The sequence below is a fragment of the Protopterus annectens genome, chromosome 2.part0 (assembly GCF_019279795.1).
Source record: "Protopterus annectens isolate FY-2018-M chromosome 2.part0, PAN1.0, whole genome shotgun sequence".
In the NCBI taxonomy this organism is placed as follows: Eukaryota; Metazoa; Chordata; order Ceratodontiformes; family Protopteridae; genus Protopterus; species Protopterus annectens.
Window position 1 is genome coordinate 39,481,157 of NC_056728.1, and position 26,271 is coordinate 39,507,427.

The 26,271-nt window shown below is 37.6% G+C and overlaps 1 protein-coding gene across 3 annotated transcripts in view; it reads left to right on the forward strand.

Moving 5' to 3' along the window:
- COL6A3 (collagen type VI alpha 3 chain) overlaps positions 1 to 26,271 on the forward strand; it is a 739,239-nt gene that overhangs the window by 646,674 nt on the left and 66,294 nt on the right. For all 3 annotated transcript variants that reach the window (XM_044060522.1, XM_044060523.1, XM_044060525.1), the window contains 2 exons: positions 8,244 to 8,287; positions 9,946 to 10,035. In XM_044060522.1, coding sequence (XP_043916457.1) covers positions 8,244 to 8,287; positions 9,946 to 10,035 — 134 coding nt within the window. The remainder of the gene's footprint in view (positions 1 to 8,243; positions 8,288 to 9,945; positions 10,036 to 26,271) is intronic.

Sequence of the window (26,271 nt, forward strand, 5' to 3'; positions counted from 1 at the left end):
TGCAAGTGATGGCGTTCTTTACTGCATACTTTTCCTTGCATGGTGAGATTGCAGCTACACACCATAAATGCTTAACCAAATGCAAATGTTCACAATCAGCTTTTCCTAATATATGGGATTGATGCAGTGACACAATTAGACCTAAAAGATTATGCAGTTTAAGTACACTATAGCAGTTTTTAACTTTTTTGCTCTAGCATATTGTCAAAGTAAGTCAGTAATGCAGTTTTGGAACCCTTTTTGTTTCTTGCAAACCCCAATCTTTAATTGTGCTTTCCATCAAGGTAATGAACTCTGTAGCAGTCATACTTAAAACTAACATTTAGAAGTCAATACAACATTTCTCAATCTAGTGATTCTTCTTCTGGCAACAGCCATGAGTTTCTGCCTTATCTACAGAGAATGTATTCACTTCCTGCCCATTTAAGGTATTCACAATAAGATCATGCACTGCAACTGAACTTCTGTTTGCATGAATTACTTACAAAACATTTATCTGTGTCTTCCTTCTTTTTCTTTGTTTTTTTTACATGTTTGATAATTCGTTCAAGAAACTACAGTTTCTGTATTCATTATTTAGCACAGAGTAACCTTTTCTCTAATGTTTGTAACCACAACAATTGCAAATTAATGTATGTTCATCTCATTTTCCATTATTTTCAGCTATGTAATAATGGCCTGGCCTTCTGATAATGCATTCCTGCAAGTACACAGAAATGAATAAAAAACAGAGCAAATAGCTGACCCAGATAAAATTAGTAAAAACAAAAGCAGCACAAAAGTCAGCTAGACGGAATACACTTTAATATCTGTAAATAAAATAAACGCAAGAATAAAAGAGAGATGAGCGCTTCCACAACTCACAGTTGCTTCCTTAGATCTAACAAACAATTAAAAGATAAAGTATATATAATACAATCAATTACATAAGAACCAGTCATCGTCTTAAACCTCTAGACCTCAGGGCCGGTTTTAATGGGACATTTTCATTTAATCTCATACATCTATTGGCTGCTAAGATAAAAATCCATTTAACCTCTAAACACTCTGTGTGAGTCTTAACATCACCACCTGTAGTAGTAACTTGCTACTTCTCTATTACCATAAACTAAAACTTGTGTTACACCTTCTTTAACGGCATGCTTAGCCAATGCAGTCCTACTGTCACTTTTATTAATTACATAAACGTGCTCCCTTATATGGTCCCTGAGACATCTATTGTCTTACCAACATAATAAGAGCTGCAGACCTCACACAAGTAAACCAAATCTCTCATGCTACAGTCTGCATACAACTCAAACAAGTGTCCACTGAGGGGGATGTATGAAACAATTGTCATTCTTAATATATCTGCACACATTAGTTGCTCCACAGGGACGGGTCCAAACCCTACTTAGAGCTTCTTTGCATACAATGCTAGAAGCTAAAGGTTTGTAACAAAGCATCCTTTTCAAAGACAAATTTTTAAAAACAAACTGAGGTTCACTATCTAGAACTTCTCTGTATTTTGAGTCTGACATTAAGATCTTCCAATGCTTTCTAATAATATTACAAATAGAACCAACATGTCTCGAATATGTAAGAGACATCCAAAGATGATCACCACTATGATTCCCATCAATAACGTCAACTGTATCGAAGTAGGGCCTACCTCTATTGCACCTAAATGATACAACATTATTTTGCGCCAGTGCAATTTCTAATTCAGAACATGCTCGCTACTTAAATTCATTTGCCAGGGTATCAAAAAAGCATATATATTTCTATCTTTAGTATGTAGTCTGGCATTTCTAAAAAACTGACCTCTCATCACATTCAACTTTAACTTCTGGGAATGCATAGTACAGGTATGTAATTTATAATCCTGTTTTGGTTACCCTTATTCTTGAACACATGTTGCTTTTGCAGGATCTCTCATTTGTATATTTGCTAACTGACTGGCTCTGTACGTACTCATAACTGTATATAGTACTAAATCTGTTTTGTTCAAATGCTTTTTTTTTCTCATTTTATCATATTCATGCTAGAGGCAGTTACCTTTCTGAGTACTGTAACATACAGCTTATCAAAATATAATTTGCAAGTCAGTAAAATGAGGCACCACCCTTCATATATCAGTGATAGCCCACTGAAATAAATAATACAAAGGGATCTCCAATAAATGCAATATTTGCAGAGTATATATAAAAATGCCTGGCACAAAAGAATGTGTCACATAGCATGGTTCATTAGTTAAACATTTTTTGTTATAGCAGTTATTATATTTTTTGCTTCAGCTGTGCCCACATACGAAATTTTAGCAAAGGATATCTGGGAAGTTGCAGTGGTCAGATATAGAATACTGCATCCATTCACAGGACAGAGGAGATGGGATAAAATGTATTAATGGTTATGAGGCATGAGTGCCATGCTCACTGCTTCCGAGTAAGGCATAGTCCATTTCATTTAAAACCTATATTTTTGGGGGTTCATCCAGTTGTTATTTCTCACGTAATCCAATTTGGTTCTTTTTGGAAATGTGTATAGTACCTAACATGGCATAAGCTTGCTCATTCAATGTATCTGTGTATTTATATGTGCACAGATTATTCCAGCTGGCTGGAACCTTTTAACTCCCAGAGTGCTCAGTATATTAATGCAGTGGGAGTTGAAGCCTGAGATATTCCCATCAAAAGACACACACATCATAAGGCAGGACCTAAGTACTTATAAAGGGTAATCTGGAAGAAAAACACAGAATGTGGAAAGGATCCAGTTCCAGTGGTGAGAGGCAGAGAACCAGATAGCTTTTTCCATATTATGCTTTACTATACTATTTGTAATAGCTCCCAAATGAACAATCAAAATGTTTAAACCACCAGGCAAGATTAACCTCATTAGATAAAGTATGTGGTAATACAAAACCTTTTAATTACGTCTATGTATTACACATGCACACCACTTTGTGCATAAAAGGACACTCGGCAGTAGGAATACATTTCAGTGACATTATTCAGTCTTTAACTTCATGTTTTTCTTTACCGTGAGAAGTTGCATCACTCATTGTAATAGACAGCAGATATACCCATCCACCTAACTTGTAATGCAAGCCTTCATTCAAGAAATATCATTGGTCCAACATCTGTAACAACCACCAGATCAGGCTATTAAAATTATAATAAAAATGTAAACTCAGAATAACAGATCTGATGCAAAGTCTTTTATTGAAGTTGTCACTGACAAAATCCTTGAACACTAGCAGTTCAGCTGGTATGGTAACATATCAGGTTAAATAACATTAATGGGTGCTGACATTTTTTTTTACATGAAATTTTTGCTTGCCGTACCAAACTGCAGTCATTCTAATAAACTAAGCTAAGTATTTATATCTTTTATTGTCCTAGACCTCTCTCATTTTTGCTTTTTCTTGCCATTGATATGCAGAGACTGAAGGGCCATGGTTCAGCTACCCTGACAAAATATTAGCACAACCTGAAAAAAGCAGTGACAAATGTCATTTGCAAAAAGGACTCACTAAGAAAGTTTAGGCAGTCTAGTTCTCTGGAAACATCAGTGCCAAATTACTTGCAAATGTTAGTCTTTTTTATTATTCTAGAAAAGTCTTATACAACACAGAAAATAAGCAACACATGCTTAAATATACAGTCAACACAAGTCATACTGGAAGCTCTGAACCTATGAGAATGATCACGCAGTCTATTTCATGGAAGAAAATCTGCTCTTCTCTAGTTAGTCACAGCAGTCCATCATGCCAGTGACTCCAGCACTAACGGACGTACACACCGGAAGAGATCCTTTGATTCTTTCTTTTATTTTCAAAGTGCAGTCCAGTTTAAATACTAGAATTGATGAGTCCACTAATGTTCCCTTCCCACTATAACAGCAAACACCATAGCTAATTTCTGCTGCCAGTCACAATGGATAACTGACATGGTAGTCCCTTGTGACTTGTTTCAGTAATGCTGTCTTTCTTCCCCGATGAAGAAAGGATGAATATAACTCTTGAGTGGAAGAATAAAAGGAGAATGCAGATTGACGAAGGCTAATTTTGTTTTTCCTGTTGACATAATTAATTGGAGGAAGTTAGACATGTGTAGCTAAAGATCTTCACACAACCTGAGGCCAAATAATCTGCCTGTTCTTACTGCTTTTCTGAGTAGCTCTATAAAGCAGGAGGACATTACTTGCATGCTTCTGCAAACTAAGACTTATAGTACACATACCAAGCCTGCTTGCCTCAGCTATCTGAATGTCAATACCTGACAGGAATTTTGGTGGAATTTGTAGGCATCTTTATACTGAAGCACAGGTAGTTTCAATTATTCCCATCTGTGGTGTTGCCCAAAATTAAAAAGATGAGGTTTCACTAGAGCTCTTAAATGCTAACTCCTATGCCATGTCTGGAAAGCCTGTAGTGTGTAGAGGCCATACTTGTCAATGCCATGCAGCCACAGCAAAGACCTGTATGGTAAGTTCAGCCTTCTCTGACCTTTAGTCTCGGACACTGTAGAGCCATTTATTAATTTATATTCTGTTTATTTACAGATTTCTTTTCTTTTATGCACTGTTCATTTACAGACTGCTAGTTATCTCCATTTCAGGTAATCCTCTAATGCAAAACAGGTGGTCGAAGAATTATGCATTGTTGAAAGGCCATTGTTCTCCTGAGGAATGATGGATGTTTGAAGTGTGCCATACATCACATGATTGGGACAAGACACCGGATAACAACCAGTAGCCTATAATATGCCAGATTCATCTGTTTTGTCTTTTCCCTTTGCTACCATCTCCCCTGAGCATGCAAAGTGTAGAACAAAGCATTGTACACTTCCACACAAAGATCCCTGTTTATACCTCAGCAGAGCATTCTTTTTTATGTAAGAGTGTCATAAAAGATCACTACAGCTCTCAGAGTTATATTTCAAAGAAAAGAAAAGATTCACTGCATCCTGTTTTTTGAACCTTTTGGTAGTCGTGTAAGAAGAGACTTCCTAGAATGTTCCCCTCAACTAAATACTGTTGGCTTAAAGATGATAAATTCCATTTAATTAGGGTATGCTTCCACTTGTCAAAATGATTCAGTAAATGGATACAAAAAATCCTGCAGCACTGGATTTGATATCTGATAATAATTATGCTTTCATTACTTGTTACTAGGTGTGCAGTACAGGAGACCATTGAGGATCCTATCTCAATGTCTCAGTTGTCACAAAACAGTGCCTGTGTAAATGACTAGCTCAAGGTCCTACATTAAGCAAACAGAATCAAATCCCAGACCACAAGGAGCAGCTTGTTAAGCTCATAGCCTTAATCCTCTGCTTTAACTGCCAGACATGTTAGAACTATTTAGAAGTTGCCAAATGCTGAGTTGACAGCAGAAAAAAACTTTATCCCTTAACTGGACATTAACAAACTCACCAAATTAGGCATAACCCCCTATATAACACATTGGATTGCCGTCTGGCTCACAGATAGGACCCAGGAAGTTAAAATTGATGAGACCACCTCTACAAAGGGGCCAGTCACCAGTGGAATCTCTCCGGGATCTGAGCTGGGCCTTCTCCTTTTTGGCATCCACTTTTCAAAAGTAAAGGCCAATGTCAGAGGCCTCTACCTGGCCAAGTTTGTAGATGGCTGCAAACTAGGAGCAATCACAGATTCCCTCCAAGTGACTAACATCTTGCAATAGTGTCTAACAGACAAATGACTGGTGTCAAATTCATGCCTTAAAACTCACTGCCAAGTAATGCATAATAGTACCTTTTGGGAAGTCTGCCACCCAGTGAAATGATATAAACATGAACAGGATTGATACAAAATAGTAAATGGAAGCAAAAAATGCCACGTAAGCTAAGGAAGTATAGCACAGCTTACTTGTTATCAAACCAGCTTTAATGTAATTTCATAAGTGCTTTCATCCATAATTATTTACTTCAACTGCATCAGATAAGCAAATAAGTTAAAACACCAACTTTTAAAACACCCACAGTCAGATCACATGGATAACTAATTACTGACATCGTCAAAACTGAACCCGTCTACCTTTAAAATCATAGTCATAAATATTACTAAAAAGGTCTATATAAATACTACATTTTCCAAATTTACAAAAATTTCTAAACAATTAATATTAAATAAAATGTTTATCTTGTTAGAGCTTTGATTTTTAAAAAGCAATTAATCGAACAGCAGTCATTCAAACCTGGCCAGGCATATGCATTTAATAATATCTGTCAAATCAACTCTTTTCTCTTGAGAAAAAATGTCCATGGCCCGCCCCATCTTGTGTCACTTCCAACACTATCTATCACCATGTATTTAAAATGATGTCCCTTATTATTGTGCATGTGTTTGGTAAGAGCATTATTTGTTTTATTTTTTTCTAAAACTATATTCATGTTCAGAAATATGCTCTTTAAATTTGCGTTCGGTTTTACCCACATAGAAATATGGGCATTCCTGACAAAAAGCTCCATGCACTACTCCTCAGGAGTCACAATTGTATGTGCCTTGCATTTTATATTGATGTCCCCTTACATAAAAAACCTCTCCTACGTTCATGAACTTACAATAGTGGCAAAAGCCACATTTCTTCATTAAAGAGGGTTTCTTCTTTCTTTTTAAATTCAGGTTTTCTAAAATGTATAGTATGTTTGTAAAATGTATTTACATAGACCTTTTAAGTGATATTTCTGACTGTGATTTTAAGAGTAGGAAGGTTCAATTTTGATGATGTCACTAATTAGTTATCCATGTGATGAGACTGCAGGTGTTTTAAAAGTTGGTGTTTTAACTTATTTGGTCATCTGAAGAAGTTCAAGTAAATGAATATGGATGAAAGTGCTTATGAAGTTACATTAAAGTTGGTTTGGTAATAACTAAGCCTGGCTATATTTCCTTAGCTTACGTGGTGGCTTTTGTTTCCATTTACCCAGTGAAATTATGCTATCAATAAAACACCCCCTAAGAGTTGACCCAGTAGTCAGGGATATGGGAGCACATGTAGATGGTAACCTGGCATTCAACCAACACGTGGCCAAGGTAGTAAGGAAATCATTCTGTGTCACTCAACTTATAAGTAAGGGCCTCCAGATCTAGGAAAGTCATTGTAACACTTTATTCAGTCTTCATCGGACCTGTCATTTTGTATAATGCCCCCTTCGGCATATACCTGACCAAACATAAGCAAAAATTGGAACGTCCACATAGGTTCATTATCAAAAGAATCCAGGGCATAAACACATTGTTCTATGTGGATTGCCTTAAAACCCTATCTCTATACTCAGTCTTCTACAGATTACTGATGTGAGATCTATGCCTGGCGCACAAGACATTCTTGGATCCCACTCTGATGGACTTTTTCACATCCACAAAAAAAAAAAAAAAAAACAGCATCAGAAATATTCAGTTATTTAAATTTTTCTTGTGGCAATAAATAGAATATATTGAAGAGACAGGTATTTATCTCAGAGAATCCCTATTCTCTGGAATATGTTCCTCATCCATGTGAAGCAGAGTCCCTCCCTAACACTATTCAAGCATAACCTGGATCACTGGACGGGAAATTAGAAATTCACCCTGGGTCTGGTTCCCATGTATTTGATGGACAGAGGCAGTCAGTAAATCACATCTTAACTCCCTCTGTAAACTAACGCACTCCCTATATATAATCTATAGTAGCATCCAAACTGACACATCCCTCTCTCATTATAAACACCCATGATACAACAGCTATAGGGACACATCTAGGTGGCAAAACTAGGCTTATAATGGCCCTAGTGGTCATTATCCTAGTATACACCTATGAACCCATATCCCTTCCCCTACATGAGGTGGCTGAGTAGTTATACACTGCTTAATGGAGACCTCCATTTCATCCCTTCATACTGCCTTGGTCAGTTTCTGAGCCAGCAGTGGTTTGATGTGATGCCTTACCTCAGCAGTGTCAAGAGTGTCCCCACTATGTAATTAGTTATTAGTTTTGTTCATTCATTCATTCTGTGACTGTAGACTAGCACAGCACTGACATCAGTGTGATAGTTTCATGCTTCATATATTCTTCCCATGAAAGTTTATTTCATAATTCATGCTGATGAATAGTTTCCTTACAGTGTAGTTCATTTTATTTGCAAATATCTGAATGTATAGTATTAATGTCTGTAGCTCTTGTGCACAAATTAAAAAAAATATGAATGCAGCTTTTTGTTGAAAATGATTAAATTTTTTTTTTTTCTTTTAAACAGACAACTGGAGAAAACTGAATCTGCAGTTGCAGCAAAACCTTCTGGTATGCTGGTTTATTTATATTTTTCTTTTACCCCATATGATTCCAAGTACTACTTGTCACTGCTATAGTACAATAAATATTCACATTGTTACAGTTTAGCTTTTAAGATAAGATAGAGCCATGATTCATTACAGTACCGTTGAATGAACCAGACTTTTTAATTACTTTCTATTCTATATCATGTATTTATTTCTAGAAATTCCTTATAAGAAAAACTATGTACTTTTATAAAACTGATACTGATACTGAAAAGGAAATAAATGGAAAAGAACACAACTGTAAGACTCACAAGGTAAAATAAAAAGAAGCAAAGTCTGTACCAAAAGTTCCATTGTGAGACTCATGAGAGACAAAATGTACGCTACATAGGTGAAAGCAAAGACTATGTATGCCTCTTATTTCTTTGGAGAACAAACGGTGCAGAGACAACTACATTTTAGACTATAATATACTCTGGGATATAGTATGAAACTGACAAATATTTCATCGAGTAAATCATATAAATATATAGATTAGGGAAATTTGTGTTGTCAGGTCTGTTTACCTGGTATATATATTTGGGGGAAAAGGGGTTGTCAAGTACATTTCACCTTACCTTGTCCACAGTAATTATAGCCAATTAACATACCAGTCTGGTATACAAGTTAACTGAGAGGTGTGTTCATTGCTATGCTTTCTAACTGCCTGTGACAGACAGAAAACCTCACTGATAACATTATAGTACATAAATATGTACCATAAGCTTGGTCTAGTACTTATGAGATATCCTGTTTTTATAATTATGTAATCTAACTGCATAAGTGAGGCAGTCAAGTTTCTATCACAAATTTTGAGTTTTATGTTATTTCTCAACTTTTCCAGATTTTCTTCCAGTTTTACAGTCTCCCTCATTTGTTGCTTAAATGATATGCCATGATCTACATTCTGTGATCAACAAATGACTGATCCATCCAAATCCTCAGATACATTATAGGTTCACAGGTGTGTACTAGGCTAATGGCCCTGGAGTCTTTACAAGCCTAGCACATAGGATTACCCTGGCATTGTGACACCCGACCTTAGATTTATTTTTCTAATTATGTAACTGTTTTGGAAGGTATTATGTGTACTGACAGGGAATACCTTACATGTTCTTAGGCCTGAAGCACAGTTATCTAAAACCGAGCAGTCCTATGGGTCTAGAAATGTAAATAATAGTTATACTGGAATTTGTTATGATGTCAAGATGTGTAGACAGTAAGAGCCATGTAATGTTGGGTCTGTCATCACAATTAAGGCAACTGAAGCATAGCTCCCTCCCTTTTTTTGTCAGCACTATTTTGGAATTTGAAGTCATTTTGAAAGTATGAAATTGTTTTGATAGATTTGTTGATACTTCAGTTGACATGTGCTGGCTTTTATTTCATACTCTGCAATACTGTAGTAGCATTAGGCTTAGAATATGAAGGAGATCTAGACTCCTGACATTTCCCCCTTAAGGCTGGAGCAACAGTTTTAAATCTTAGGATTCAGCTAAGAGGTATATATCCTGTCTTTTCTAGAGCACAGTGAACTAATGTGTACCAGTGTTCATAACTTGTTTTGCTGTATATTATTGACAGTATAAATGTAGTAGCCTTGCATCAACTTTTCTGCTTAACTTTCTCCATTCTTTGCAGAGCATAAACCACTGACACAAACTAGGTCAAGCTCAACAGTGTCTGTGACTTCAGTTGCTGGTGCAGAGACAACAATAAACACAGCAAAAGGTCAGTGTTTTTAAGTGATATGTAAGAAGTGGAGATGGATGCTGGTTAAATCTTTCACAGTTTTAAAAGAACATGAGTCATCTACTTTTTGTTTGTTAAATCCGCATGCACTTATATTGTTCAAGCCAGAGGTACACTGCAGTGATGTTTTCTACTTTTCACCACTGTTGGGGATGTTGGGGGGTGGCAAGTCTACCAAATGGAGGTTGTCGGGGATTGTTCCCTTACTTAATATAGAAAAAAATGATGGTGTAACTCATCTTTTGGATGACGCAACATTTTTCGTACAGTGCACTATCAAGATACCACCAAAAAAGAACAGAAAGGGTAATTTTGTTGTAATTTAAATGCAATTTTCATGCGTCATTTTAGGTAGTAGGATTCTGTTAGTGATTAAAGACTGTTTTACAGTCAGTATTTTTACCTTGTATAGTGCAACGTAACCCAGCATGAATCTAGTTTACGCTATTCTGTCACCAGCTTTCCCAGTATGTAATAATGTAAAAAGATGAGCTTGTATTATGGGATGTAAAAAGAAAGATTCCCCTTCTTTCCTTTTACCTGCAGTTCTCATTTTATTGTGATCCTTGAACACCTCATTAGTTCAGTGGAAGTGCATAGTTTGCTTATCTTTACTAATACCTGTTCAGCTCATTCACATTCCGATGAAGAGTGTGATGCTATAAAGCACAAGGATAACTGTTTCTGCATGAATGTGCTTATTGCTATCACTCTCGGCAAAAAAAAATATATATATATGAATTTTGCTCTCTTACTGCATAATCTTTTAAAGAAAAGAGGTAATAAACACTGTATGAGGCTTCACATGAATGAGGCAAGCATGGACAGCTGATATATGTTTCTGCACCTAATCATACATGACAGTAATGAAATTTATGTAACAAGTTACTGAAGTAGTGCTCATTAAGTCAAAGTAAACTTTATTGTCAATCTGATATTCACAGTAGTGGGAGATGAACAAAATTATGTTGCTTTGGTCCCAGTGCAAGACATAACAATGAACACATACTTTGAGCGACAGTAAGGCTAAAGCACATAAACTGATACTTAAAATATTAACAACACAGTATATTACCAAAATTGGACAGGAGGACATTAGACAGTATTATACTACTAGGTATTGCAAGACTACGACTTCACATTGTGATTGCTTAGATATTGCACTTCATCAGCTGTAGTATGATATATTCTGATGTTCATATTGCACATGTGTGGAAGTAATAGCATAAGAAATCAGGCTAACTGTACCAGTTACTGAAGCAATTTGCCAGAGTGCTTGCTATAGATGATGCTTAACAGCAAGTGGCATATTGAACAGATTACTTGCTGTCATGCCTGGCATTCCAGTTCAGCAGGCTTATGGATAGAGGGAAGAAGCTCCTGTTCAGCCTAGATGTTTTGCAGTGTAAGCTGCGATACCGCCTGCCAGAGGAAAGGTGGAAGTACATGCCATGGGCAGGGTGAGTGGGATTGTTGATTATCTTTCTAGCCCTTCCCACACACCAAGTCTTGTGCAGATCATCCATGGATGGGAGAGAGGAACCAATGACATTTTCTGCTGTTCTCACTACCCTCAGGAGAGCCTTGCAGTCAGATGCTTTGCAGTTACGGGTCTATATTGAATCAGTTACGGGTCTATATTGAATCAGTGAACACTTAAAAAAGTGAACGCTGATTCATCGACCCTATTTGAGTGAACGCTGACAATGCCAAGCACCCAGAACAGCGATTTTTTTTTCAGGGAAAAAAAATTGCTGGGCCGGTTTCGGGAGTTTGCCATTTCCTCCACTGTGGTGCAATCTCGGAGTTGGTATATTTAAGTAGGGGTGTGTGTGTGGGGGCAAAGCCGCCCATGTTCATTTTTGTGGAACAGCGATTTTTTTCCCTGGGAAAAAAAATCGCTGTTCTGAGTGTTCGGGATTGTTAGCGTTCGGTGAAATAGGGTCGATGAATCAGCATTCACTTTTTTAAGCATTCGCTGATTTAATACAGACCCGCTGTTACCATACCAAACTGTGATATTATTTGAGAGGATGCTCTCGACGGTCCCCCTGTAGAAGACATTAAAGATTTACTGAGAGAGGTTTGCCTTCCTCAATTTTTGTAGGAAGTGCAGATGTTGTTGTGCCTCCTTCACTGTGTGGCTAATATGAGTCAAACAGGATAGGTCATCTGAGATGTGCACCCCCAGGCACTTGGTGTTTTTGAGTCTTTCCACTGCCACTCCCTTAATTTCCAGAGGTTGATGTATTTTCTGAGTCCTCCTGAAGTCCACTATTAATTCTTTGGTCTTGCTTACATTTAAGGCCAGATAGTTGCTGTCGCATCAACCTATCAGATGCTCCACTTCATCCCTGTAGGCTGTTTCCTCACAATTTCTGACTAGACCTACGACAGTGGTATCACCCACGAACTGAATGATTTTGTTGGATTCATTCTTGGCCATGCAGTCATGCATCAACAAGGTGAACAGCAGAGGACTCAGGATGCAGCCCTGAGGAACACCCATGCTCGGTGTAATACTGATTGAACTGTTATTTCCCACACATACTTTTTGGGGACTCTTGATGAGAAAGTCCAGTATCCATTTACATACCGGGGGGTGGGGGTGTTGATGCCCAGCTAGATCAGCTTTGATATCAGATTCTGGGGGATAAGTGTTAAAGGCGGAACTAAAATTGATGAACAGCATTCTGACATAGCAATACTTGTTCTCCAGATGTGCTAAGGATTCATGAAGTGCTATAGCTATTGCATCAGCCTATGAGAAATAGATCTAAAAGCAAACTCTAATGTATCCAGTGTTGCAAGAAGGCTTGAAGAGATATGGTTCTTGATCAACTGCTCAAAACACTTCATTTATTATTGATGTAAGAGCAACTGGCTGGTAATCATTTAGGCTTGTCAGTTAGGATTACTTGGGTAAGAGAATGATTGCTATATTTTTGAAGAAACTGGGTACAGTGGCTAGTTGCAGGGATGTGTTGAATATATCTGTTAGTACAATGGACAGTTGGGTACCACAGTCTCTTAGAACCCTTCCCATAATATTATCAGGACCAACTGCTTTTCTTGGCTTTATTCATCTCAGGGTTCTAAGAACATCAGATATTCTTAGACATAGCACCTCCTTACCTTGTTTGACAGGGAGCTTTTTTGGCACAGTGTTGTTGTCCATATCAAATCTGTTGAAGTAGGCGTTTAGTTTGTTCAGAAATTCTGTGCTGTCATCACATGGAGAGGATGCAGGGCTGTAGTCAGTTATGGCTTCTATGCCTTGTCAGAGACATCTGGAGTCCCTTTAGCCAGAGAAGTGTCCCTGAATTTTACATCCGTAGGTCCTCTTAGGCTTCTTTATACCTCTACTTAGATTTGCTCTGGCCTCTCTTAGGGCATCCCCGTCTTTTGATTTAAATGCAACATTTCATGCCTTTAGGAGTTCATCTACTTAAACTTTCAGCAGGTGCCCTGCACTTCATGGACTGCACAAACATTACAGTAGTTTGAAAGCTTTAAATAGATTTCCTAATTAAATAAGTATGAATGACTCTTGCTGACATAATATGTAGTAAAGGAGATTATTCTAGGTACTCAAAATAATAAAAAATACATAAAATAAATGTAAGAAAAGCTGTGTTCCTGTTCTTCTTTTGCTAGGAGACAATATAGAAGAGAATAAAATTCACTGAGCTCTAAGACAAGACCTTTTGGTTTGGATAAGGTCAGTACATATTAAACGACCTTGAAAACACATCTAATGTTATAGGTTCATAGGTATAACTAGACTATTGATCTGTCAGGATCTTAAAAAGCCTAGCTATGAATTCCTGTGTTAATTATTAGCCCTTATTTTTGCAATATGAATTTCCAAAGACAAGTTACACAAGTATATCTCTCGACTGTGCAGATTTTTACGGACTGTCTAGATATTTGCCTCATATTTTTGGTCTGTTTGTCATAAAATTTGTGGTTTTCTGGCAAGTCAATGAGGACTGAAGTCACTAAATAATGACATACATTTGAGTTTCATAATTAATATCCTTCAGAAAATGCATGCTGACACAAACCCTGTTATTCTAGCAACTTTCTAAGTTTATATGAGCAGTATTTCTTGCACTAAGAGGTTGAGTGGTATGTATTGGATACTTGCATGGATTCCCCCTATCCATATCTACTTACTTATTTGTGTTCTGTGATACTGGCCAACAAGTGACGACTGGATGTAGTATCAGTTAGAAAGCAAGCACTTATAAAACAGAAGCATACAAATGACAGAAGGTGCAAAGTTAATTATGTTCTTCATATGGATCACTGCTGCAGTAACTGCCTAAGGTATATGAGGTATATCCTGCAAAGGATATAACCGTTGGAGAGCTTTTCAAAGTTCAGGGCACCTTCCATGTGCACAATCCATAAGTTAGCTCAAGCTGCACTTACTGAAAGATAGGTTTGGGTACAAATTCCTTCAGGGCTTTCTTTGTGCTGAATAGAGTGCTCTTCTGCAGGGTTTTGAGGAAAGACAATTGGCTACTGCTGTTCTATTGCTGGGCAGATAAGTTCCCCGCAGGGGGGAAAACCTTTACTTTACTTTCTATGACTGAAAACATGCTTTGTAAAACTTAATATTTTAAGCTAGGAGGTGTTTTTAATGGCTGTCATGTGACTGTTGAAATTTTAAACATAAGCATTACTTTTTTACTTTTGTGGTAAAGTTGTTAAAACTAACTTTCAAATATTTTTCTGTGGTAAATGTTCTGGTGTTTTACTTTCAGGAGCCGTATGCATTTAAAGTGCTTTATTCTGTATTTTTATGGGGAAAAAAAAGCTATTGTTTCACAGCTTATTATTTTATCAACTGTTGCTGTCAGTCTTCCCTGGAGTCATGCACCTTTTTTCGCTTAACCATGAAACATTCTACCGGTTCCTCAGTTCTTCCTTCTATTCAAAAAAACTAAGAAACTGGTTAATCAGCATTTGCCACCACAACAGCGTCTCAACCTCAAATGGGTGACTTTGCTGTGGCAAAGACTGGGTCCTTGGAGGACTCATCATTTTCGTCTGGAACTGCTGATGCTGTCCCTACAGCCACCATGAACTGTGAGTTAGACATGTCCTCTCTGGCTTTGGAGTACAAGAGAGAGCCACTCTTGTCACTCCTGGGAGAAGGGGTATAGGATGTTACTCTGTCTAGCCAGAAAGCTATTTCCATCCCTAGCAAGGTTTTTGTTGGCAAACATGAGTCTATTTCTTCAGAAATTCCTGTCAAAAAGAAAAACATGAAACACAGCTCTCATTCTGTCTCATTTACTCTGGACAGGAGTAATTTATTGGGCTTATCTCAGTTTAGAACAGGCACTTGACCCTTCATGTATGGCTGTTTGGGTAGAAGATAAAGTGATTCTCCATTTTCTGAAGAGGTTCAAAAGATTGAACCTCAAATGAATGTTAAGGGACAATTTGTTTTGTCTCCTCAGATTTCTGATTCAGATTCTGAGGAAAGTGTGGCTTTGGCCAGTCTCTTTGAAAGATTTTTAAGTGAAGAAGGGGGAGTAAGGAGGTGTACGGTATGAATAGGTAGTTCATGTTCAGGAGTATAGTTTATCCTGTGGTTTAGCAAGAAGGCAATTTTTGGCTAGGAAGTTTTTCAGAATGGTTTTAAAGGACTGGAGGGAGGATATTGACTTGATGGATTTAGGTAGGGTGTTCCAGGCCTTAGCAATGTGGTATGAGTACAGACCATGCCCAACAGCTTTGATAGGTTTGTAGACAAAAAGGAGTTTTTGATCAGTGGATCATAATGACCGAATAGTAACATTGTTGTTTAGAGTGGTATTTTGTGCTGGACAAGCAGCTGGGCGCTGGATAATTTTTTAATGGTAAGACGCTGTGTATATGTTAGTTGATGGGACAGTTCTAACCAGTTTAGGCTTTTTAATGCTGTACAGTGGTGGTTCTGCTGATTGATCCACTTTATTATAACATTGTGCAAGTTTTGCTTTTTGTGATGCCTGGAGGTTAGTAAGAAATGGAGTGCCATAAAGTAGTAAGGGGGGGTAGTGGGAAATGTAGTTATTATTGCGTTGGTGAGAAAGTTTTTGGCTCTATAAATCATCCTTAGTTTTTGGTAATTTTTGTAATGTAATTTTGTACATGCAAGTCAAATTACAGATTATTATTCACTACCATCCCTAATAATTTGGTATGAATGTGATGTTAATGGTTGTATTATTAAGAGAGAGGATTTTACATGTTGTTTTTTTTTTTTTTTCATGAGAGAGGGATTTAGAAAAAAGAAATAGTTTTTTTGGGGAGGGTGTTGAGTTGTGAGTTACAAAGCCATGTTTCAGTGGCTGTTCAAAGCATTACTCAGGAAGCTTTGAGTTGTGCCAGCTTGTCTGATGTACATATGAGTGAAGAGTCACCTGCATATTGTATTAGGAAATCTTAGTGTGCAGATGTGTGTAGGGTGTTGTTGAGAATTTTGAAGAGGAGGGGACCCAAGGATAGAGCCTTGAGGTACACTGGTGGTGACTGGGAGTTATGGAAAGAGGGTGGAAGTAGTATTTACTGTCTGATACTTATTGGGCAAGTAGCTTTTGAACCAAGGAAGGATGGGCTGAGAGAGACCTAGTGAGGACATTTGAAGTAGAAATTTGCTGTGACAAACTGTGTTGATGGCTTTAAACAAGTCTACAAGTAAGGAGGAGACTAGTTTGCCATTATCTCTATCTTTGTTGACAGTATCTATAAAGGTTAGAAGTGCAGTGTTAGTGCTATAAGAAAATAATCTTACTGGAATATCAAAATAACGGACAGAATGCTTAAGAATATTTGGCATTCTTAGAGTTTCTTTGTTAAAACAGGCATTGAAAAAAGGCTGCTCTTCCAGCAGAAACAGTACTTTCACAAATGTATCTGTATGTAGCTCATAATACATACACATCACTTTCAGACCTGCATTTAGAAAGTTTAAAGAGATCATCTGTGATATTTGCACCACATCTCATGGTGCCACAGTGAAAAAACAGATATGTTTGTAAATGACTTGTATCTTTTTATGTGAAGCAAACACTTCAGTTCTGTGGTTGGTTCTCTCCATATGCTGGGTAACTTGATGATGATGATGATGATGATGCTGACCCAGGGATGTCCTTTGTTACAGCCCATGGGACTTTTTATATGTATTATTATGAATGTCATAATTCATTTTGTAATAATCAGGGACAACTGATGTCCCTGATTAATTACAGAATTAAACATAAGATGTGAAAAACACTTCATGAAAGAGTACATCCCATGCTGCCCCTGTGATAATGTCATAATGGTGAGCAGAACAAAATGGAAGTTTACTTGAAAATTGAAAAAAAATCATAGATGTAAAGAGTAACACTTGAAATACTTTTTTTTAAATATATACAGCCTTTGTTGATCAGGTTATTCCAACTTGTCTAGTGACCTCTTTTCAGGGGAGAGTTGGTATTTCTACTACTAGGAGAAATGTGGCCAAGGCATCAGTAAACCTCACTTAATCTTTTATATAGGTGCCATGGGATCTTTTACATCCACCTGGGGTGCAACCAACTCAAGCAGATGGGGCCTTGATTTAACAACTCATTGCAAAGATGACACACCTAGGAATGCAGCAATCTCTAATGCTGCACTGTAATGTCAGCAATCCAATCACCTGGAGTGGGAATGGAACCTTCATCCTTCTGAGCCTCCACCAACAAAGTGTGCTACCAGTTGCACGACTGGCACTATTGCTATACTACTGACACTGGTTTTATAAAGCATTTTGTTAAATTTACACATACCTATGAGGAGTACAAAAATTCATACATACATGAGTGGATTATTAAATATCTGCACTTTTTTTGCTAAACCTACTTAAAACAGCTTTCCAGAATGCCTGCAACATGTGACATGCTTTAGCTACAAATCCTTGACAAGCTCTTTAATGTGTTGAAGAGGCAGACAAATCAGTTGCATCAGTGGCTTAAAAGGTTGTCCAACAAAATGGCTTGAGAGACCCGAGTTCAAATCACAGTGGAGGCATTTAGTCATTCTCTTTTGTATATGTGTGATCTATAATATACATATGCAACTCTTCTTTGCATTTACAGTGATTATTTCTCTATCCAGTGGGATGTGCATGGAAAAAGGGTTAAAATATTAGAGTGGTACAGGTTTCCTACTGTTTTATTAGTGTATTTGATAGTGCATCATAGGCTCTAAAAGGCCCGGATTCAAGTTCCTGTTGTGCTACTTAAGTTTTCCAGTTTTGTTTATATCCTGTCCTGCTAAACCAATATTTTGCTTTATTGCAAACACCACTTGCGTGAAAGCTTTGAAATTATAAGGAATGATTTAAAACTGCATAAAAGAGCTTAGAAAATCTTATTTGCATTAATTTGTCATATAATACCACTCAACCTCTTAGTGCAAGAAATCTGGACAAAGGCCCAAAAAAGGGCTATTTTTTTTAAGTATTGCTCTTATAAACATAGAAAGTTTCTAAATTAAAAAGTTTTGTGCTACCATGCATTTTCTAAAGGCTATAAAATACTGAAATTCAAATGTCTGTCATTATTTAATAAATGAAGTTGTCAATGATTCCCCAGAAAACCACACATTTTGAGGCACAGACAAAAAAATAAGAGGCAAAAATCTGGACATTCTACGAAAATCAAAATCTGGACCTTCTACGGAAATCTGGATAGTTGAGAGGTAATGTGTCGTACCTGCATTCAAACTAATAGCTACTTCTACAAGAAATTTAGAAGAAAATTGGTTTCCTTAATTTTATGTCAGTGGCAAAACTAATCTCTTAAAAACTTCTGACAATGACAACATAGCTCACTGAAGTTATGAAGCCTGTTGTAGGCTGGTGAAAAGTTCATGAACTCAGAATTTGAGATAAAAGGTGGTGAAATGGAAAGCCAGATGTCTTGGGGATGAAACACAGACTGATATTTGAGAGATGAATTTAAGAACTGAGAAATGTATTAGACACGGTGTAGTTCTGGATCATATTTCACACTGGTTATCTTCAGTGTTCTTTTTTCATTACAAAAGGATGTGAAAGATGTAAAATCTACTGATTTACTTGTAAACTGCAGCTATGGGTTGCAGTAAATAAAGGCAAAGAGAGACTGGTTGGAATTATCTGCCTTAAATTTGATAGAAATGTTCATTACTGTCCTTCTTGCTGAAGTTAAGTAGGTTTACAAATTCTCCTTACACACCAGTCTACACACACACACACACACACACACACACACACACACACACACACACACACACACACACACAAGGTGGTGTGTTGGAACAACAGGGATGTGCCGCTTTATATGGTGCTTGCCTTTACCCTTCAGGTATTCAGAGCTATATGTGTTTGTGTTGTTTTGGGGGAATACAGTTGTGTAGTTGCTTCCTTTACTGGAAGGTAATGTCTACCTGGTGTATTAATGCAGTTTCTGCAAATAAATCAATGTTTTCAGAAGACATTTAATATTTACATGTATGAGCTGGGCTGTCATGTGACGCAAAGCTTTTTGGCCATGTCACAATACCAGTAGATTACCAGCCACCCAGTATTACTGCTGCACAGGTTAAAATAGCACTGTCCAAGGCCAAGAATACAGTTTTTATGGGACCTGACAATATCCCTGGCTGTGTTCTACATGAACTACAGAGTGAACTGCCACCTCACCTGTGTGCCCTGTTAAATCACATCATCATGTCAGGCTTTGTCCCTACCAAATGGCACACTGCCACAATCATCCCTCTCCACAAAGGAGGAGCGAATACAGACCCTGGGAACTATCGCTCCATTAGCCTGATGAGTCTGATATGCAAAGCTTTGGAACGCAGCATCATGGACCTAATAAACAAGGATCTCCAAACTCTGGATCCCACACAGTTTGGTTTTGTGAAGGGTAGATCATGCCTGCTCAACTTGGTTGACCTCTTTGAGTCAGTCACCAGAGCTGTGGATGAAGGCAAGGTGGTTCATACAGCCTGCCTTGATCTGGCCAAGGCCTTTGATACCATTCCCCACTCAGGAATCTTAGAAAAACTCACTAAGCTAGACATCAACCCCTATATCACTAGGTGGGTTGTAAACTGGCTCACAGGTAAAACTAACTGTGTGAAAGTAGCTGACTCAAGTCAGAATGCTGACCAGTCACGAGTGGAGTCCCACAGGGGTTGGTCTTGGGTCCTCTCCTGTTTGGTATCTACTTCTCTGAAGTCCAGGCCAACACAAAGGGACTCTGGCTGACAAAGTTTGCAGATGATTGCAAGTTGGGAGCTATTATTAGCTCCCCAAGTGATGTTAACATCCTACAGAAAGGCCTCACCGAGACCAACAACTGGTGTCAGAATCATGACCTTAAGCTCAATGCCAAAAATTGTCATCCCCTTTGGGAAACACACTGTTTCCATGAATTACCACATTGATGGTAGTCCACTGAACACAGAAAGCATTATAAGAGATCTGGGAACACAGGCTGACAGCAACCTCTCCTTTGACCAACACATTGCCACTGTGGTCAGCATATCTCATTACTAAGGGTTTTGCATCCGGGAAGAAAGAGGTCATTGTCTCCCTCTACTCTTCCCGCATTAGGCCAATCATTGAGTACAATGCCCCATTTGGCATGTACCTCACTAAACACCTGCAACAACTGGAGAGGCCACAAAAGTACCTCACAAAGAGGATCCTAGGCCTTAAACATTTGTCCTATATGGACAGACTCAAAAAACTCCAACTATTTTCTGTCTCATATCGCCTAGTTAGAGGTGATCTCTGCTTGACTTACAAAGCCATGTCTGACCCAGATCTGTTAGAAATGCTACATCTAAAGAAATCCCAATCCCTACGCACCACACACTCCAGTGACCTCAACCTCATTACCACAATCAACAGAACATGCTGGAGGGACAGGTTCATAACCCAGAGACTGCCCATGCTATGGAATAGACTTCCCATGCATGTCAAGCAGAGCACCTCACTGGCTGTCTTCAAGAGAAATCTTGATGAGTGGATGGGAAATAGAAAATTCACCCCAGGGATCACTCCAGTGGCTTTACTCGACAGAGGCACTGGAAACTAAGGTTGAGTGGCACGATGCCAGGGTAATCCTATGGGCTAGGCTTGTAAAGGCTCCAGGGCCATTAGCCTAGTACACACCTGTGAACCTATGTGTTTCTTATCACCCTGCTCAAGTAACTGTACCCTACCTATAGAAATATTTTCTATATCAGAGTGAAAAAACACAGTACCTCATGTAAAGTGTCTAGAAATTAAGTATACACTGTGGTATGAAAAATCACTGCCTGAGATAACCTGGGTAGGAATTGAGATATATTTCCAAAACTTTTATAAGGGTGGACTGCTTTCTAAATAAACTGAGATATTTATATTGATAGTTGTTTGTAAATGTTTTTGATAAAATATGTTTCCAGCAGTACTTTAGAACTAGAGGAAAGTGTTTCATTTAAGAGAAAAGCAACATGCCTCATTTTAAAAGGGCATAGGACAGTTCACAAAATAAATCAACGAATAAATAAATAGTCAAAATCAATAGTTTTCATATAGTTTAGTTCATTTTGATGCCTGTGATGTAACACTCCAGTTATACTTAAATTAAATGAAAGCATGATAATGAACCAATGCAATTTTTAAGAATGTTTTCCAAACAGTATCCCTAGTAATTTAAAATGTTTTGATGTCTTGATCAATGTAATAAGAAAGCTAATATCCAATATAGTATTTCAGGGTGCACATATCACTTGTATTTCAAGTAGTTTGCTTAGATACTTGGATATTTTTAACCCACAACTTTATAAGGTGAAAGTGGTTCAAATCCACGTTCCAATTGTGATGTAATAGAAAGATTTATTTTTTAATATTTCTTAGTTCCCTATGGAGCAAACCATCAGATATTTTTTCTCCTTAATCCGGATGCCAGAAGTCACTCCTGACTTTACTCTAACCTAATCTGAAACCCTCCTATTGCTTAAGAAGAGACTGAGGCATTTCAGTGCAGTGCCATTCTCATGGCCATAGAAATTTAAAACAAACAAAAAAAAACAAAGTGATGTACTGCTAAAATGATTTTCACTTACAGCTGCTAGACCATCTTCTTGGAATATACAGTGTGTTGTTACCCTTCCTAATGGAAATCAGTGAACCACCTTATTAAGGATTGCTATCCCTAGAGCGTCCTCCTCTGCTTGCATGTCAGATGTTCACAGAATGCTATGTATGGCTCATTGATAACTGCTCCATCATCAGACTTTCAGCATTCCTATAGTAAAACTTACTGTAAGATTTGATGACCTTGAAATTATTTATTTATTTTGGGGGTGCAGAGGAGACCCTTTGCATATGGCTTCTGGGGAAAACCATTTAAAGATAAAATGTTGGTTGAAAGTCCATTGGCTAATTAGTTCTTGATGGCGAGTACTGTATATAGTTAAATGTCAAGCCTGAAATAGTCTGATCCTTAAAGTGTTGGACTTTTCATAGTCATTTATTTTTCCAAAAAATGTAGCTGGATTTTGATTGCATTTGACAAACATTGATAGTTTAACCAAGTGTCCATATACATGCAGACCAGTTGATGGGTAATAACTATCCAAACACAGCTGGTTAAGAATGAAAGCTAGTTCCTTAGCTTGTAGAAGACTACTGTACATGCAAGACCACTGACAGTTTCTATGGGCAGCTTTTCCTTTCCCTACTGTTTTGCAGACCTGGACTTTGTACATATACATTTGGGGGTAAAGAGGTGCAGAAATGATTATTTGTGTTTACATGTGTATTTTTAGAGAAAGCATGTTCTCTATCTGTTTTGATTGAGCAGTATGTTTTGAAGAACCAAGCATGCGTCTTTAATTTGGGAAGTGTGGGATTGGGAGGGTGGCCTAATGGTTAAGGTGTTTGCCTTACAAACACAAGGTGCAGGGTTTGAGTCTCACAAGGGATAATTGGCTAAGCTTAAAATGGCTCACAAGGGCAGTTAGCTTAGTATTAATCTATGAATCTATGTACAGTATATATGACACACATGCAAATTCTAGGCACTGTTGAGGCTTCTGACAAATAACATAGTGGCCATGGATATCTTAAAAGTTGCTGTTAAGTGGAATAATCTTTCTTAATGTGTTAAAGTACACAGTTTTATTTTTAGAAAGTGCATCATTCCTAGTTTGAACCTGTACACTTTGAGGTATGAAATTGTCGGCATAATGTGGTCATTAACTAATCACATTCAGTTAACCTTTATCCAGTGCTTCTGAATCTAACCTAGTTCTGAAATATATCCTTAAAATGGGTAATACAGATACTTTTGCAGCATATTGTGGTTCCAAGTACACAATGCACAGAGGTTTCAAGAGGAGAAATTTCATCTTCTGCCGTATTTCATCTGTTTCTAAAACCATCACCAGTACTATGCCACACTTATGACTGGTATAAAACTCAGAGTAAAGTGGCTGTCAGGTGAGGAAAGCAGTATAAAAAATCCCTACCTCTGGTTATCTTCAACTTTTTTTCAGTAATCTTCATTATGAATCAAATTATAGTGTTAAGTAATTTTCACAGCAAATCAGTTGTTATTGAGGCTTTTCTTTGGTTCACAAGAACTCATTTCAGTGGATCTAAAGAAAAATCCAACTGTATAGTGGGCACTGGTTCAGACTCTGGGGAAAAAAAGGACTTGTTAACATGTTGCTCACTACTTAAAAAGTGTTCCTGATACCTGCATAAATGAAATACTTCCAAATTCAGACAGGATGTGCAAGTTGTCCTGTGCCATCTAACAGGTCATAGACCTCCCCTTGAAAAGAGCTGAGAAAAGTCTTAACAATTACAAGATATTTTATTAGAACAAAATATTGGCAACATGTGGTTGATGCTACATAAAAAATACAATAATCTAATACTCATATGTAAGAACTGAGGAGGCCTGTTCCTGTTATATCATTCTCTGTGTACTTAAAATAATTATTCATTATTTTTCTAATACATTCTTTATTTTTTCTGTTCAGGAATGCGGGAGAGAGAGAGAGAGCTTATCTCGGCACTTAGTAGAGTGTGTGTAGTGTGTTATGTACACTTTGATGGATGTCAGTCCATCAAAGTGTGCAGAACACACCACACATGCCCATGTGTGCACACACACAGACACACACAGACACACACACCTAATATGGAGGACCATCACCTTGATTACAGTATGTCTTTGAGATATGTACAAAGTGAAGCACTCAGTATATGTCTACATGGACACATGAAGGACAAGCAGACCTCACACAGAAGGTACACCTACTAGGAATTGAATCAAAAAGTTAAGGACTGTGATGTAGCAATACCATCTGCTGCCCCACTGTGCCCTTCAAAACAATTCTGTAGGAAGTTACAACAATTTTAAATGCAGTCCCTTTGCCATTTCCCCTCCATGAGGATAGAACTCCTACAGCAAATTTCAGGCCACTGTAGCCTGGTTTTTAACCATAGTAGGTCCTTGTCATGTTAGTGAGGTATCTTATGACTAAGCAGGTAAGCAGGTTCAGATGGGAAGTGGTATGCCATGGTCAATAACAGTACGTCTGTTATGGATGATCCTTCATTGTCTACTTATTTCAAAAGAGTTACACTAAGAACTGATAGTTCATGTGTGTTCATTTAATCTAAACTTGATATACATCTTCATGATAATTCACAGAGTACCAAAAAAGGAGACGTTAGTTCATTCAGAGGTTTTAATAAAATATTGATAGTGTTATTATCTGAGCAGGCTATGGCATCAGACCATAATGCTGATACTTTAAAGAATGCCTTGTGGAACATTTAGAATCTAAAAACAAAGAAGCCCTACAAAATACTGGATTTCAGCAGATATTGGTGGTGGTGGTGTTTTTTATTAGTGATTGAGGAAGTTATATAACACAGTATTAATCGTTTGTTTTAAGGAAGAGGGTCAAAAGGTGGAAAACATTTACTTATGTTTTGATAATATGCAGTACTGCAAAGTAAGACTGTACAGAAAATGAGGTAAATGTCTACCAAAACACAGGGTTAAACTGTGCAGACATGTTTTCATGAAGGAGGTTTGGAGAGCTGACAAACAGCTGTTAGTTTCTGGTATCAGGTCAGATAGTGTGCAACTGATCACTGTAGTCTTTAAATATTTTCATACAGTACACTGCAGAAATTCTGGAGGTAGAATGAGTAGAAATTTATTGCTCAGAAAGCCGGCAATTGGGAGTGTTGTTTAGCATAAACAATATTGTCACTAACATAAAAAATGAAGAGCAATCAAAATGAGTGATAGATATTCTATAGAATGTGTAGTTTGTTTGAAATTGTTTATATTGCTGAGGCCATCCACAGAAATAAGTACATTCCCAGAGACTTTATTACTTACAAAGCAGAATTTTTTTTTATTTTATTTTATTATTTTTTTGGAGGGCATCAGCAATTTAATGCAATGTCTTAGTAGCATATTGATGAAAATGGTTATTAGATTGACTTGCTGAGGGATGCTATAAGTATGGCAGTGAGGAGATGACAGCAATGTGTAAGGGATAAGTAATAATCACATGGCTTATGGAATGGTGGTGAGAATGGTTGAAAGGTGCTTATGAAGCAACATGCATTGACAATATGGTTTCACAGTGTGCAGATCCAATGGAGAGACAGGAAGACTTATGGGACAATGAAAAAACTAAATTTGGGACAGTGAAAGAGGATTGCGAAAAAATTTACTGGGTTAAATGAAGGGTGCAGAAGCAGTGTTATGGGAATATTAGTGAGTCTTAAGAATGACAGCTCTTAGAAAGGAATGTGCAGAGATAGAGAGAGAGAGAGAGAGAGAGAGGGGCAAAATGAAAAAGTATAGGAAAAGGAAAAGAAGGAAGGAAGACTGGGTTGAGTGCATTAAGTGGGGTAATGGCATTTTTGAAGAGCTGTGTGGGATATAAGAGGCTTGATAGTTTGATATACATTCATTTACTTGATGAAACGATCTCTGAATGTTATATTTTCTGAACCAGTGTCGATTTTCAAAGTGGCGAACGGTCGGAATGTCATGCAAAACACTGAATACGACATTTCCGACCGCTCTACCACCTAAACAAGTGCTACCATGGGTCAAAAAGGGGGGGATATTGTGTGCTTTGACTATCTCCGATTCGCAATTATGA